The sequence below is a fragment of the Balaenoptera borealis genome (assembly GCF_965194805.1).
Source record: "Balaenoptera borealis genome assembly, chromosome: 2".
NCBI lineage: Eukaryota > Metazoa > Chordata > Mammalia > Artiodactyla > Balaenopteridae > Balaenoptera > Balaenoptera borealis.
In genome coordinates this window covers 97,113,937-97,130,512 of record NC_138867.1, presented here as the reverse complement: position 1 = coordinate 97,130,512, position 16,576 = coordinate 97,113,937, and the positions used below count along the sequence as shown (strand labels likewise).

Below are 16,576 nucleotides of genomic sequence, written 5' to 3'. Positions count from 1 at the left end.
TTCCAGAGCATGGCTTTTTAAAATGATCTCATCATGACCCCCGGTCTAGACCTCAATCTCCGCTCTGGGTGTAGCACGCCCCCTGGCAGTGCCGAGTCTAAAACAGTGGAGCAGACGAGGAACAGTGAACCCAGAACTCCCACTGGCACAGAGGGGAAAATGAAGTTTTATGCGCACTCTCCCTTTCCCTCCTGTGATGGCATCCCAACAACAAGTAAAAAATGTATCAATTTCAAAGGTGATAGAACTGGAAGTGGATTCATCTGCAGACAACCACAGTCAGTATTATTTCAATTTGTGAGTTTTAAAATAGCTTCTGAACTGAGGATGTTAAACAGCCAGGAAGCTGTCTCTACTTTGGCATGGTCAGTCATTAACTTGATACCCATCTTGAAGACCATGGCCCCTCCCGGCACCTAATCTTCAGCCTGCCAGGAGGAAAAAAAAAAAAAAAAATTGAAAATAAAAGAAAAAGGAAAGTTTGAGTTATAAACTCTGAGCCCATTTCCACAGCTGCTGGCAGTTCAGTTTATTTCTAAGCCATCTGGTTCGCATTATGCAGTAAGACAAGGAGAAGGCTGCTTCCTGCCGAGATAACCACAGAGAGCTCCCACTGCACTTTCCGTGTGGTCATCTCCGTGGGCTGGGGTGTGGCTTTGAGGATAAATTGTCTCCAGTTAGGGTTTTCCCCCTATTTGTTTTTTTCTCTCTTTAATAGGGATTACAGCAGGCCCTCTGTGGTTAGCAGCGGTGGTGGTGCTTGGCCCGTGACTCGTTCATTCATTCATACTGCCTTGCAGGACTGTGAGGTTGGCATTTTGTTGCAATAAGATTTTCAAACAAGAAAGATTGGGTTGTTAGATTCCATCCACCCAAGTTGTTATGAGGATTTCAAGGAAATTACAGGCTTGTCTTACTATAAAGCAGAATCAAGAGTCTATTTTTAGGGCATCCCACTCCAGGGCTTTTCTTGGTATTTTGCCATCTTTCTTAGCTCTCAGACCCAACACGAACCCCGCTCTGGCTCGACGATGGAGGAAATGTCCATATTCCTTTTTGCCTTTGCATATTTCTCTAAAGGACACAGAGGGGCTTTGTTGTCTTTGTGGTCACCAGGTCCGCTTTACACAGATGCCTATTAATCACTTCACTATGGCTACAGACACATCCATCATATCACAGCAGCTCTGAAACAGACAGTCCAGTGAACAGGGGTGAGAGAGGAAAGTGTGCACTTAACCATTTCAAGGTACTGGCTGCCTAAGGTCTCACGTACTTAGCAAGGTAACTGGGATGGGGATGGGTAGGGCTCTTCCTTGGGACTTACTTTAATAGGTGCAATAGATTTCATGTATTTTTTCTTTGTCTGTTTGGCTTCATTTTTTCATAGGACAGATAACATCTCCCAGGTATGTCTGTATGATGCAGGGGATAAGTACAGTTGAAGACAGAGTCTTAATTTTAATAACAGTAATAATAAATTCAAGTAGACTGGCTGTGCTTTTGATGCAAAGGTACTGACTCTTTGAAGCCTGTATTTTTTTCAATAATGGATTCAGTGTGAAACAGAGTAAGCTGAACCCCGCTCTGACTCGATGGTCAGCTTCCTCAAGCAAGAAGACTGTTGAAATGACAGGTAAATTAACCAATAACTTTCCTTCCAAAACTGACATGTCTTCTAAATATCTTTTTCAGACTTTCATGGCTTTTCACAGCCTGCTTCCAAATGGTGTTTAGCTCTCACTCCTATTTTTCCCCTGCAAGTACTCATTCATTCATGCATTCATTTACTATTTATTTAACAGCTATTTACTGAGCACCTTTATGCCTGGGGATTCAGCAGGAAGTCTCTCCTTCGTGGAGCTGTCTGGAGCAGTTTAGGTGTAAAAAACACAGAGAGAGCACGTCTCATTAGAGTGATGATTTTAGGATAAAGAGGTGCAGAGCTCTGGAGACACTTATAGAAGGAAGAGCTAACCTGGCTTGAGGGAGCTGGAGAAGGCTTCCTCATGTAAGCTGAGACCTAAAGGAGAAGATCAGAGGGATGGGAGGGAAGCAGGGATATTCCGGGCAGAGGGAGCAGGCTGTGTGAAAGCCCAGAAGCAAGTGCGAATGCAGCGGAGAGGCTGGTGCCTACAGCTAAGAGACTAGAAGGAAGTTGGACCACTGGCCATTACTGAACACAGCCTTCACTTTCCTCCCCTCCATGCCTTGGTTCTTGTTGCTGTCTCCACTTGAGTTGACATCCTATGCACCCTTAAGACTTAGCTCAAATGTCACCTCCTACCTAAAGCCTTTGCCCATCCATATTAGGTAGAAGCAATGCATCTCATGACGCTTCCGCACTTTGGATGTAGTTGATGTGTGCGCACCTACCTTCTCCCCGACTGGATCACAGGGTTTGTGCCTCCTTCACCTTTGTCTCCCCAAAACCCAGCACAGTACTTTCATCTGTGCTTAGTAAATGTTTGCTGCAAGATGCTTGCAACCAAAACCTTATTAGTCCAGGAGAGTGACAGTCAAGGCACCAAGAACATCACCATCGAGCCCTGAGTTAGGAGAGCATCTTTTCTGAGGTATGTTGTCCCAGAGCCTGGCGCTGGGCTCCCTGGGCAGACTAGAGACAACAGCAGAGTACCCGTGAGCTACCAAAAACCATTATTTAAATAAAGAATTTGATGTGTGAAATTTCAGAGTGCATTGACATAGTCATCGTAGGAAAAATCAGAACTGTGTTGGGTTTCCTCTTATTTCGCAGTTTGTAATTGTTCTTATTTTGAATTACATATTGTAGGGCCTGGAGGGCGGGGTTGTTCGTAATCTTTTCATTGCTTCAGCCTCTAAAGAGCTTCAAACTGCCCCCTCTGAGACCTCCTTCTAGCAGCATCTGAAAACTCTCTCACCTCAGACAAAAAAAAAAAAGTGGAGATTCTATTCTTTCTCAGTTCTGCCAATTTAAGGCATGATTTCAGAGAAATCTCTAAGCCATTGTGTGTCTTGCTTCCTGCAGTAGGAAGGTGGAAAGAATAACCATTTAGCACCTCATGACTGGTGAGAAATAGCTGGTGGTTAATGAATCAATGCAAAGGGTTTTTCAGATACTGTTTTCATTACTAATGCCCCATTTTCAATTGGTGACAGCAGAAGGCCCAGGGGTTGGTGGAGGAAGGCATTTCAACAGCCCAGGGTGGAGCCAACTTCCCCCCTCTACAGTGGGGGAACCTGGGGAGGGAGTATACCACCCTACAAAGGCCCTCCACTTCCCCAGGGTTTAATTGCAACACCTGAAGCAATGATGTTTCTCCAGCTCCAGCCCTGTGTGCCCTTTGTAAAGATGCATTTGTTTTGAATTAGTCAATTCTACTGGAGCACTCAGTTGTTACAAATAACCCATTTACCCTCACCCTCTCTTGTGGAATTATCCCAGAACAAATGTCTTTTCATTTTTAAAAACAGTTTATCCTATTATTATTTTGAATACATACTGAGCACCTTTATAGATTCTTTTGCCTAATGGATGTTAGTATGATTATATTCTGTTTTATGATTAGAGATATGTTTCTGTGATTTCAGAAGCAAGGTTATACATAGTCACTCCAAAGATGACCCACCAAATTTCGAAGTCCATTTAAAAAATGTCTCTACAGTGTATTGCAAACCCATTTCTTTAATAATCACTTATTAAGTGTCCGACCTAAGAGCCCTGGGGATGGTTAGGATTATAAATGCATATAAAATATGGTCCCTGCCCTCAAGGAGCTGACTGCAGGATTATTATTCCTCCACTAGGAGTCTATAATCACTGTGTTTTGCTCAACATTTCCCCCTGTTGTTGTTTTACTTATTTCAAAACTCAGGACCTATAGGCAGTCCTGAAACAGAGGTACATGTTCCCTGATGTTGCCTCATCGACCTTTGGCAACCCTTTGGCGACATTTGGACAGCTGAAGGTTTGGAGCTGGAAAGAACAGGTCTATCCCTCCCCTGGGAGACCTATAGCAAATGGGGTCTAATGGCGAAGCTATGACTGTTACTCTTAAGCCCTCGGTGAACTACTAACCCACCATTTCTCTTTTGTGGCTTCCTCTGACCTTTAGATTTGTCCAGCAAACTACAGCACTTAAGCTCTTTCTTAATCATTATTTAAACTGATTCTTGTAACTACACAGTAAGGCATGAAGTGTGTTAACCCCACATTACAGATGGGAAAAACTGAGGCCCAGAGACGTTAAGTCATTTGCCCAAAGGTCACCCAGCAGTAAATGGGAGCTTAAAACTCCAGGCCTTTGGAGAGCTCTAGTGTTGCACTACCCCCGGCCTCACTGACAAGTCTGGTGTGTTCAATCCTGCACAGTGACCACTGGCAAAAAGTTGATGTAATCATTTGCCCTTTTTCATGATATCAGTAGAAAGCTTTAAGTTTGGAAGGCATTTTCCAAAAATAACTTTTAACGTCTTATCTTCTTGACTTTACTTTCAACTTAATCTCTGATCTGTTTCTAACTTTGGACATGGGGTTTCTGAATGTGCACACGTGGATGAGGGAAGCCACCTGCTTCACGGTAGACATCTCAAAGCCGAAGAAATGCAGAAAGGTTTTTTTGTTTGTTTGTTTGGTTTTTTTAACATCTTTACTGGAGTATCATTGCTTTACAATGGTGTGTTAGTTTCTGCTTTACAACAAAGTGAATCAGCTATATGCAAGAGGGATGTATATGCAGAAAGGTTTTTAAGGACACTATTTACATAACAAAATGAGCCAGAGAAAGCCGTCTGAGACACTATTTTTCTCAAAGGTCAGACCCTGCTTGATTTGTTAACAACCAGAAACCTGAACTCAAATATCATCCACTAAACGTTTTTCCCAGTGAAAGAGCGAGTGGGGTCCATGAGTCTAAGACAGTTAAGGACCTTCAGACATGAAAGGAAATTATTTGGGAGCTAAAAGTAAAGAAGCAATGGATAAACTTTAAAATTTTTGGAGTCTTCCCAATTAAACAAATGAAACAAATGGATTGCTCTAGCCTCCTGCTTTCTATGGTTCTCTTAAGTGGAGGTGGTAATTTAAATTGTAAAATCCCAAAGTCAATTGTAGATAACTACCTACCACAAGTACGACTCTACTGGGGAGGCTCAGCCTCCATAAATACAGTTGGCTGGAAGGGACCCACGAAATACCCACTGCTATGAAAATATTTAGTACCCCGCATCGGTGACATCACCAAGTCAATAAGCAAAATTAAACCCATTTTATTCACAGGTGTACATTTTTTGTGCCATCACATGTAGGTGGTTAAAAATGATGTTCACTAGAAACCCACTCAAAACCAAAACTGAAAGAAAATCAGTTGCTATTTTAGCATTACAACAAGGAAATGCAAATTTAAGGAAGAAATTCTCATTAGCACAGCTCCCTGGTGACTAGGTAGTAAAACATATTTGGATACAAGACACCCCACTGTTTGGGGAGCTCCGCAACACATAAGGTGTGAGCTACAGCTGAATTTCCTGCTCGTTTTTGCTTCTCAGTTTCTACCCCTTAAAAGTTCATGAAGATAAATCTTGAAATATTTGACAAGTGTCACATATGGAAATTATTCAGTGTCTTACTATCTTTTCCCTGGGGTGAATTACCTCCCCTGCCCTTCAATACCAAGGGCATTTGTTTAATCACAGAATCTTTATTTCTCAAGAGATATTTGCTGCTTCTATTTATCCCCCCACCTGAAGTCACAATCCTTTGTCACAGGACAATCATTTCCACAGCAACCAACTATGATGTCACAATTCGGGGGAGGAGGAGAGGTCACAAAGAAAAGAGAAAGAAAACGTTTTCTTCTTCAGGCTAAGGTTTCTGAGTTTTAAAACCACTGCTTCACCAATCAAAATATTTTAGCAGAAAAACTCCGTGACAAACCTGCATTTCTTCAAGGTCTCAGCTGTGACACACAAAGCATTTCAGCAGAAGTGTAAGGGCTGTGTGTTGTGGGTTTGGGAAGGGATATTTTTATTTCATTTCATTCTAATTCTATGCCACTGATATCTGCCAGTAAAACACATTAAACATATTCCAGAAAGAGTTGATTTAGTCGATGAAAAATGTGTCTCCTGAGACCAGAGAAGGTACATTTTCTGTCTTACTATCATTTCCATAATAGGAACAATGTTTACATTTCCTCAGCCCATGCAGAGCCTCTAATGTATTCATGTTCTTTCACTCTCCAGAGGCAGGAATTGAGGTATTTGAAATTTTATTTTTTTAGCTACTGCATCAAGCACTTAAGATCTGACAATTGTGATGTGTATTCTCACTTGGTATTAAAAAATAAAAGCTTCAGTGTTTGCATTTGATTAGAGTCTCTCAGCTTGGTGGCTGATTAAGCAGGAACAGGGAAAGCCACTTTCTTCAGAAACACAGCATCTTGGTTAATGTAGTGTAAGATTATTGACAGGTAGAGCCACATAATTTTTATTAAACTGAAGAGATTAGCTCTGCTGAAGAATTTCACCGTGACAGCAAACTCTAGCTGTAATAATGATACCTGACACTTCTCAGACTCACTACAGGTGCCCAAATGGTCTCTTTTTCTAAATATTCTTTCAGCTCAAGTAAGGGAAGAGCTTCATTCAAACATTTAGCATATTCATCTGAAATTGAGTGTGCAAGGGTTTTTTTTTTCCTTTGTAGAGGTGATGCAAAATCAGCATAAACATTTGTAATCTGTGCGCTTTAGCTATTCTCTTACACTATAAATGATACACACTGTCCTTCCCCCAGTTGGTTGAAATGCTAACCAGCTTTTCTCCAGATAGAGGCCATGTTGCCCACAGGAAGTCATCAGCAAAGTCCCTGGAAGCCTGGAGTGGTGTGCAATTTGTTCACTTAACATGCATAAAATTGTTGCCTATTCCCCCAGACTCAAAATATCTCGCGGTTTTAGGACCGGGAAGATTGAAAAGAGATGAGAGGGAAAGAAGGATAAATTTTGCAAAGGAAAAACTTCCATATTCCACAGAGTGAAGCAAAGTAGAAAGAGCCTGTACTTGAAAATACGGGGAAACACTTTTTCAGAACACAAAGAGGGCAACAATTGAAGTCTATTTACATACTTGGGGGTGGGGCGGGGAGGATTAATTAGTTAACGTTTGGCAAACGGTGTCTTGAAGACAAGTTCTGCAGAGGTGCTATTGTCACTTATTACTGTTATTAATTAACTGGGTGCATGCCAAACAAAAATAAGCCTCACGGTCTGCTTTCATTTCTTAACACCATATGCGATGTATTTTGCAGGAGTGATTCGGGAGAGTTATCTCAAAGGCCACGACCAGCTCGTTCCTGTCACCCTCCTGGCCATTGCGGTCATTCTGGCTTTTGTCATGGGAGCCGTCTTCTCGGGCATCATCGTCTACTGCGTCTGCGATCACCGTCGCAAAGACGTGTCCTCCGTGCAGCGCAAGGAGAAGGAGCTCACCCACTCGCGCCGCGGCTCCATGAGCAGCGTCACCAAGCTCAGCGGCCTCTTCGGGGACACCCAGTCCAAAGACCCCAAGCCGGAGGCCATCCTCACGCCACTCATGCACAACGGCAAGCTCGCCACTCCCAGCAACACCGCTAAGATGCTCATCAAGGCTGACCAGCACCACCTGGACCTGGCCGCCCTACCCACCCCGGAGTCCACCCCGACGCTACAGCAGAAGCGCAAGCCCAACCGCGGCAGCCGCGAGTGGGAAAGGAACCAGAACCTCATCAACGCCTGCACCAAGGACATGCCCCCCATGGGCTCCCCCGTGATCCCCACCGACCTGCCCCTGCGGGCCTCCCCCAGCCACATCCCCAGCGTGGTCGTGCTGCCCATCACGCAGCAGGGCTACCAGCACGAGTACGTGGACCAGCCCAAAATGAGCGAGGTGGCCCAGCTGGCGCTGGAGGACCAGGCGGCCACCCTGGAATATAAGACCATCAAGGAACATCTCAGCAGCAAGAGTCCCAACCATGGGGTGAACCTGGTGGAGAACCTGGACAGCCTGCCCCCCAAAGTCCCCCAGCGGGAGGCCTCCCTGGGTCCTCCCGGAGCCTCCCTGTCTCAGAACGGCCTGAGCAAGCGGCTGGAGATGCACCACTCCTCGTCCTACGGGCTTGATTATAAGAGGAGCTACCCCACGAACTCGCTCACGAGAAGCCACCAGGCCGCCACGCTCAAAAGAAACAATACTAACTCCTCCAATTCCTCCCACCTCTCCAGAAACCAGAGCTTTGGCCGGGGAGACAACCCACCCCCCGCCCCGCAGAGGGTGGACTCCATCCAGGTGCACAGCTCGCAGCCCTCGGGCCAGGCCGCGACTGTTTCGAGGCAGCCCAGCCTCAACGCCTACAACTCACTGACGCGGGCGGGGCTGAAGCGCACGCCCTCGCTAAAGCCGGACGTGCCCCCCAAACCTTCCTTTGCGCCCCTTTCCACATCCATGAAGCCCAACGATGCGTGTACATAATCCCTGGGGGAGGGGTCAGGTGTCGAACCAGCAGGAAAAGCTAGGCGCCCGCTCAGCTCAGCAAGGTTCTCGGCTGCTGAGCACCCACCCGACCAAGACGGCCGCGGCGGCGCCCAGGACGCTGGGTCCTCCCCTAGGACGCGGCGGGGGGGGGGAGGGGGGCTCTCGAAAATTGGGCCAAGCGGTTCGGTGAAGGTTCGCGACGCGGGACTCACCTCCATTCTCTTCCTTCACTCTTCCCCCACACCCTGCAACAGGTCGGACTCACGAAAGACTTCAATCAGCATCACAAACATGAGCCAAAAGCACATACCCACCCACCCACCCAGCCCCGCGTGTGCGCCTGCGCGCAAGCCTGCGCGCACGCGCACATCACACACATGCACACACACGCGCGCGTGAACAGCAATTGCAACATTGTGTCCATGACTGCACCAAGAGCTGCCCAGCTGGGCTAGCGTTGCAACCTGCAAAACGCAGATACATTTTTAAAAATCATGAAAATTAAAAAGAAAAAAAAAGAATTCATTGATAATTCTAACTCAGACGTTAACAAGGGCAGAAGTTTACTATGCGCAGATACTGTGAAATGCCCACCAGTGTTACAGCTTTCTGTTATAGCAGATGAATGCCATGTTGGGCAACTATGTCATAAATTTCTGCTCCTCTCTTTTAATGAAATAACCTGACCGTTAACGCAAGTAACTCTTTATTTATTTTTCACACTTTTTTTCCTTAAGGAAAGGACTCCTCCACATACCATCCTCTGAATAGCTCTTCAGAAAGTCCCTTGACAGTTAAACTATTTAACGCGAAATCCATTAACTGGAATAATTGAGTTTATTTTTACAATAAATTCACTGAGTAAATAAGTTACAGCTGGAATTCTGAGCTTTGTGTTTGGACTGATATCTAGCTAAAGGAAAAACTTAAGAGGGGAATATTTATTTAAATCTACCAGTTTAATTTGCTGGTCAGGTCCCTGGCTTATAACATGCAAAAGAGTAATTAGTTTAAAAGTCCTTCCAGATCCTAACTTCTAAAGCAACCAGGAGAGGAACTTTTAGAATGGAACATCGCGTCCCATTGCTGCCAACATGGCTTTGTCAGTGGTTCCTATTTTCTGTGAAGGCACCAGCTTGTGATACGCCATCTCATTTCACTTTGCATGTGAGACAGAAAACAAAATCCACCAACCGTGTGAACTAATTAATATGCTGGCTGCTACCTTGCATCAATTAATGGTTTGCTCACACAGGTTTTTCGTGGGGTTACATCTGTGAATAGCCTGTTTTCCACATGTAAATTTGTGCCTTACACCCTGAGTTGTGTACACTTGCAAACTGTCATCATGATCAACTTTTCCCCCTTTTGAAGTAAATGCAGATATTTATTTAACCCTCCTCCCCCCAACCCCAGTCCAGCCCTCTGGAAGATTAGCGTCCAGCAGATGGAAGAAGAATGCAGTGGTGATGGTTACAACCCTGCAGCCTGGGAAAGCTGGGCGACACCACACCCTCCGATTCACACGTTCTTCTGGTCATGCCAACTCCAACCACCCTCTGGCCATTCTGCCAAGCGTGGACCCCAGTGTTGTGGGTGGCAAATCCCCTTTCTTCCTCCAGAGCTCCCTTCTTCCCTTGTATTCTCAGATCATTTCAAAATGATGATATCCTCATTAGCCAGCAGAAAAGGGACTAACGTCCCAGTCCTCGTTTCTGCTGTGTCCACTGCCTGGAGAACACAGCAGTGAGGTTGGGCAGGCACGTGGGTGGAGTCTCCAAGCCATGTGCTCAGCACACAGGTGCAATGCTCACAAAGAAATGACATGGAAATAGATGCAGGCAGGCTGGTCCCTGCTGTGATTAATGAGTAACTCCAAGTACAAGGCCAACCACAATGGATGCTACAAAAACGTTGACTGGGGCAAAAGGTTTTTAATTTTTTTTTATTTCTTTATCCTTTTGCGGTTATTGTTTGTAGGGGGAGGGGGTTGGGCGTGTGTTTTTCCCCTTGGTTTTCATTAGCTCAAGCACACACAAGGGACTTTTGTTTACTCTTATCACGAACAAAAGAATTGTCAACATACTGTAAACTGTGAGCATTGTTGTTGGTTGTTATCGGTTTTTTAAAACAGCTAAACAGTATATTTGGTGGTCTCTTTGTCTCTTTTTCATTTCCAGTTTGATCTTCTGGGTTTAGTTTTGTCTTTAAAAAAAAAAAACTTTCTAAAAAAGACAGTTGGGGATAATTTTGAATTGGCTGTGAAAAGTGGTGCCTTCATAAACAGAGTGAGACCTGGGTGTGTAGCAAGGGCACGTGCACAGCCTTTTATTCCAAACACCCCTTGCAGTTTTGCTGTCGTTCAGGATAGGTTTTTGTTATTTCTGTGTTATGTTTTTGTTTTGTTTGTTTTGTTAGTGGAATCGATGTTCACACCCCGTGAGCTGAAACCATGAAACTTTGCTACGAACAGAGATATTGTCTTCTTCCTTCTATTTTCTTTAGAAATGTGGAACTTAGGAAGGTGATGGGTATATATCACCCTGCTACCTTCTTCCCCAAGCTTCACTCCCAGGAGTATTGAGGTGCAACACCTGCTCTCTCGTCCCCATGTGCGGGCATCAATGCCTCAGCTGTGTTACAGAGTCCTGTGTCAGACTTCCACCCCAGTCCCTGTATCCCACAACCCATCACTTGCGGTGTTAACCCTAAAATGCCCACAGGTATTGAGCTGGTCTTCTGCATTTAAGTATTTCCCCTTTTTCTTTTGCTCCCCACAGCGTGTGGGGAGAGGGTCCATAAACCTGAGTGTGCCTTTGCTTTCCACCCTTGCTAGACACTGGTAGATGCAACCAACTCAGATTTATATTTGTTGTAAAGTTGTAAAAATATTGTGATGTCACCAATTTTCCTTCCATCTCCACACCCCCTAACATCTGATTCACGACTTAATGTATGTTGTAAAAAAGAAAAAAAAAAGAAGGGAAAAAAAGACAAAAAGGCAAGGAAAAGGCTCTTTATTACTTAAAAGTAATAAAGCAAGACTGTTCTACATTCTCTTTTGTGTCCTGAATGCTTTTATTTGTCTCATAATTTCCCCCTTTTTCATCCTGCCCCTTTTTGGCTAGGATGCTCCTCTTTCCTCCATCTCTGTTTGGCTTCCAAAGCATAAATCACAACGTGGTTAGACCCATTTGTCTGCAATACCCACACCCTGCTCCCCAAATTATTGATGTGTTCTCTCTGCCTGCACCCAGCCTGGAGCAGGATCGGAGCAAAAGCCACTGGTAATTAAAAGGCAGAGCATGCGTTGACTCCCTCAATTCATTTTATGCATTTTCTTTTTATGAGCTTGTTCATCATCAAACATTTATGGTAGGCTTGATAGTTTAAGAGATCAAGGCTAGGAGTTTAGTATGTAAGGTCCACTAAAAATAGATTCTTGCACAGATGTGACTTCAGCCTTTTTACATATTAATAAGGTGGAGGGTGCAGGATTTTACTCCTTGTGCACATCTATCTCTTGTAAGCTAAAAGACACGGTCGGTCGGAGGTACAGTGCAACGCAGCACTTGATTTTTATTTTGCAGGGTAGCCTTTTGAAATGCCTAGATCAGGGTTCTTTATCCCCCCTCTGGAATATTTTTAAAACAGTTATTTAAATAAGTCTTCAGCTGTCGCATTTTACTTTTGACCTTCTGAAATAATTTTTTACAAGTGTTTTGGGTCAGTCTGAGTGTGGGAAGCTGTGGTTGGGCCTCAATTTACACCTACAATGGTCTAGTCACCTTTTGATAACTCATTTCCAATTGTGTTACTTGAATCCCACCCATAGGGCGAGGCGCTGTCAGGCACAAAGTTGATGAGAATATAGTTGCTGCCTCCTCATTTATAAGGAGAGGTGGACACGACCTCTGTAACTGCCATTGGGAGACAGGAACAAAGTGCTGAGGAAAAGGCCCAGAGGTTTGGGGCTCGAGGCTACATACGAGCTGGTCCTTACAGAATCAGTTCTCTGGACGGCTAGGGCAGGCAGAAGGGATAATTTGTACAAAGGTGCCGAAGGTGCTGTGACTGGGACACAGAAGGTTTAGTGGACCTTGAGCAGGGTCTATGAGAGAGCCTGACAGGGGCAGGGCTGGGAAGGGGGTTGGGGTCAGATCGGGAGAGGCCTGTGGACCATGTGCTAGGATTTTAGCTGATGGGCAGTGGAGTGCATTTGGAGTCTATCAAGCCACAAGCACATGTGTTTGTGCTTTAGAAAGCTACCTGGCAGTAATGTGGAAATGGTCCAGGAAGAGGCTGCTGGCTGCCGGGCAATGTACCAAGTGGTATGCCAAGTTGGTAGGAGCAAAGCGTGAAAACCCCACATCCAATTTCGCATTCTTTAGGAAACAGAACTGAATCAGCTCTGACTGTTCCTTCTTTTGCCGGTCAGAAGAGCTTCCTTCTCCTTACGTGACTGACGGGTTTGCCCTGCCTGGTTATACCCAAATGTCAAATGGAGAGAATGGCCAACAGCTTGTCTGACCCTTTCGTTTTAAAAAAATGAGAAAGCTGTGGTCCATTGAGTGAAAGGATTTGCCATGATCCCAAAGCTGGCAGTAGAACACTCTTCCAAGGACGAATTTATTGTCTTTCATGCCCTCTTCATTCATATCATTAGAGTAATGCTGGCTAAAGAGACCTGACACTCACTCCTCCCAAACATCGTCTCCAAATCACTCTGCCATCCTTTGTCACAGGAAGGCCTGCAGACACGCCTCACTCTTCCCCAGCTGGGCATCCCAAATTCCTTCATCTGGGCCGAGGCAAGGGGGTCGGCTGGAGCTCAGATCACACTGTAGACAATCCCTGCGGTGCAACCTGATACTTGGGATGGTGGCTTTTGCTGAAGTCAGCTTTGTTCTGGTCTGATGAAGAGGTGACAGACGCTGAACAGGTGCAGCCTGTATTTTAGCTGGGGCCCCAGGGATGTCCCTGCTCAGGCTTGACAAGTGCCTCAGATAACCTAGATTTTTAATTGTTGTGTTTGCTTGCTTGCTTGTTACAGGGTTGGTGGCTTCTGCCAGATGTTTTCAGACTGTTGGCTCTCAGGAGTGGCTGTCCCAGTACAGCCAACAGGCTAGGTGTTTCACGGGGCCAGAGCTGATGTCTTAGACCTGCCTGCTTTCCTTAAGTGCGATGTCAAGCAAACACAAACTGATCTCGTTGTTCAGTCTCCTAAGTTGGCAGAAGCCAAACAAGATGCCCAGAACCATAGTGCCTAGGTTTGACTGCCTGAACAAAAGCTCTTTCCCAAAAAGTCATTCAGCAAGTGAAATAAAAGTGTCAGAAAGGCAGCTACAATTTCAGACATGGGACATTTTGCTCGAGGGAAAGGGGTAAGGGGAATTTCAAAGACCCTTTAGTAACAAAACAACACAATTAAGAGCGTAATCCTTGTCCTGGCTGAGCACTGCGACAGCTGGGTGCTTGGACTCAGTAACCCTTAGAAACCCACACCTCAAGCCTGTCTTAAACCCACGTGGTGATGTGTCTCTTGTACAGAATTGGGAAGGAAGGGCTCACATTTATTGATCGGGCCTGCCAGACAGATGGGGACCTTCAATATTCCATTTAGACTATTGTGTATCCTTAGCTCTAACCCCCCGGGGATGCCTGGAGGTGGGGGGCAGTTGACCTCAACAGAGAGTTATATCTGAACTGATGTGCATTAAATGTGACTGGGCAGAAAAATGTGCAGATGTCCCTCTAGCAAATGGAAATGAAATTTGAGCAAATCAAGAGAGGCAGATGAGTGGTGGGGAGTTCCCCATCCCCCTCTGCAAACACATCCCTGTGCACATGTGCAAACAGCTGCTGTCATGAGGCTTTTTCCTCTTGGTGTCTAATAACAAACATGTCACGGGGGTCAGAACCAGTGTCTGCTGAAGGTGGACCCTTTGGGAGGTCTTTCACCCCTCTTCCTGGTAAAACATGCGTTCCACCTCAGCACTTTCTGGTCAAATGTGAACTGTCATAAATTACAGTCTCAGGAGTGGGAGCCGAGACCTTTGCAGAGGGGCCTGGACACGGGTCGCTGGCAGCCCATAGATGCTGACCGAGGTGACTAGCAGTTTTTTATTCTTCCTAATCTCCTTCAAATAAAAGATTTTCCCTTGAGAATCACTAACTTCATCCCCAGAGCAAGTTACTGGTCCCGCTGATGGAGCTGCGATAATCATCCAAATAAGGGGATGCTAATGAAGGGGAAAGTAAGTAACCATGAAATTGGAGGCATTTTTCTCATTGATGATTTTCATTTTAAAAAAAAAACAGATGAAGGTGACATTGGACACAACACCAATGCCAGGCAACCAACACGAAAGCAACTCCAGCAGGATTCCCAGGGGTCTCCTAGGATGAGGAAGATGATGAAAACTGTCTGTGAGCCAAACGCTCTCTTTTATCCTGTTCATCATGACACCTGCCCTGACCGTGTTACAGGGTGGTGAGAAAGTGGGTGATTGAGAGAGAGGGTAAGAAACTTAGTTCTCAGGTGCGGACACTGAACATTTTGCAGACCTGGCCCATGTCAGTGCAGAAGCACGAATTTCAATACTAGGGCTAACTTTTGCTTCATGAAAGATGAAAAGCGGAATGGTACCAACCCAAGAGGAGCAGGGCTTCTGCTTGTGGATGACAATGACCATTTACATTGGGGGCATTTTACACTTTGCAGACATCATCTTGTCCATTATATTATTAGATCCCTAGAACAGCCTAGTGGGGTGGGCAGCAGCACATGTATGATTATCCTCGTTTTACAGAAACTGGAGTTTGGAGAGGAGGGATCTATTGGAACAGTGGCAGCAGCACATGTATGATTATCCTCGTTTTACAGAAACTGGAGTTTGGAGAGGAGGGATCTATCGGAACAGTGATCGACATACAAATGGAGTCATGTTTCCAAACCCTGTGTGTTGACGTCGTCCCCTCAGCTCTCTCGGGGACACCTCAGGTTACACAATTATCCTGTTTCACCAAAGGGGAAAAGCCCCCCAAGAGCATTTCCCAGGAGAGACGGTTAACAACAATAAAGTCCCCAAAATAAAGGCCAGGCGCACACATTCTATTTTAAGGGTATTGTGCTCTAATATTTTTCCATCATTAAAGAATACATCTCTTCCTTCCTGCGTCTGCAAAGTCCTGATGCCAGCAGTGTTATGAGGAACTGTCAACAAAGCAGGAAAAGAAAGAGCTGAAGCCAAATTCCGTGACCTCCCTTCTTGCGATGCACCCTCCCACTTCAGGGGCAATGATACGGGCTGCCTCAGTGGAAGAAAAAGATGAGAGGCCTGGCTTTCAAGCCTTCTTCATTTTACCCGAGCCTCACAGAGCACAAGAGAAATTTAAGAAGCTTAAGAGAATGCAGGCTTAATTGGGAACAGAGTCGAAGAAATGCCCTATACCTAGAAGGGTAAAGAATTTGCCTACCCTTCCCTTCATAGAAGAATGACGTAAAGTAAGTAAGAGAGGAAGAGGTAAGTAAGAAATACCCCTGCTGACTTCTCATGTTAGCCCCACTGGCCACTTTGGCACTATGGGTACCAGCTAAACAATTTGACATCATCTCTGATGTCAATGGTGGGATGATTCTCCCAAAAGTAGACCCAGGGTAGAGATGGCCTCCACCTACGTAACTATCTTCCTCTGCTACATCACTGCCCATGTTCCATGTTGCCAGTGCTGCAGACTGGCTGTCCTAGAGTTCATATGCTGCTTGGTATGAGGGCACATGGTGCAGAAGAGGCAGGGCCCTCTTGTCTGGAGTGGGTGGCTGGCCTCCCTCCTGCCCTGGGGGCAGCACGGCCCAGCCAGTCCTGATGTAGGGGGCCATTCCATAGCACTTCGAGGAAGCCGACATCTTCACTTGCCTCCTCAACTGGTAACCTCAGACAGATTTCACTCAGAGGGAGAGGAAAATCACCCTTTTTCTTTTTTTTTTTTTAATAATTATAGAGCTATATTTGTCACAACTTTTTTTTTTCACTATTTTTTTATTTTATTTATTTATTTTTTTGGCTGTCTTGGGTCTTCG

At 45.3% G+C, this 16,576-nt stretch overlaps 1 protein-coding gene and 1 long non-coding RNA gene across 5 annotated transcripts in view; both read left to right on the top strand.

Annotated features, from left to right (window-relative positions):
- Window positions 1-11,550, top strand: part of SEMA6A (semaphorin 6A) — a 128,500-nt gene extending 116,950 nt beyond the window's left edge. For all 4 annotated transcript variants that reach the window (XM_082375638.1, XM_082375641.1, XM_082375639.1 and 1 more), the window contains one exon: window positions 7,292-11,550. In XM_082375638.1, the coding sequence (XP_082231764.1) occupies window positions 7,292-8,490 (1,199 nt within the window). In that variant the 3' untranslated portion in view covers window positions 8,491-11,550. The remainder of the gene's footprint in view (window positions 1-7,291) is intronic.
- LOC309622584 overlaps window positions 1-16,576 on the top strand; it is a 1,043,817-nt gene that overhangs the window by 762,768 nt on the left and 264,473 nt on the right. The gene's annotated exons all lie outside the window — the stretch shown is intronic.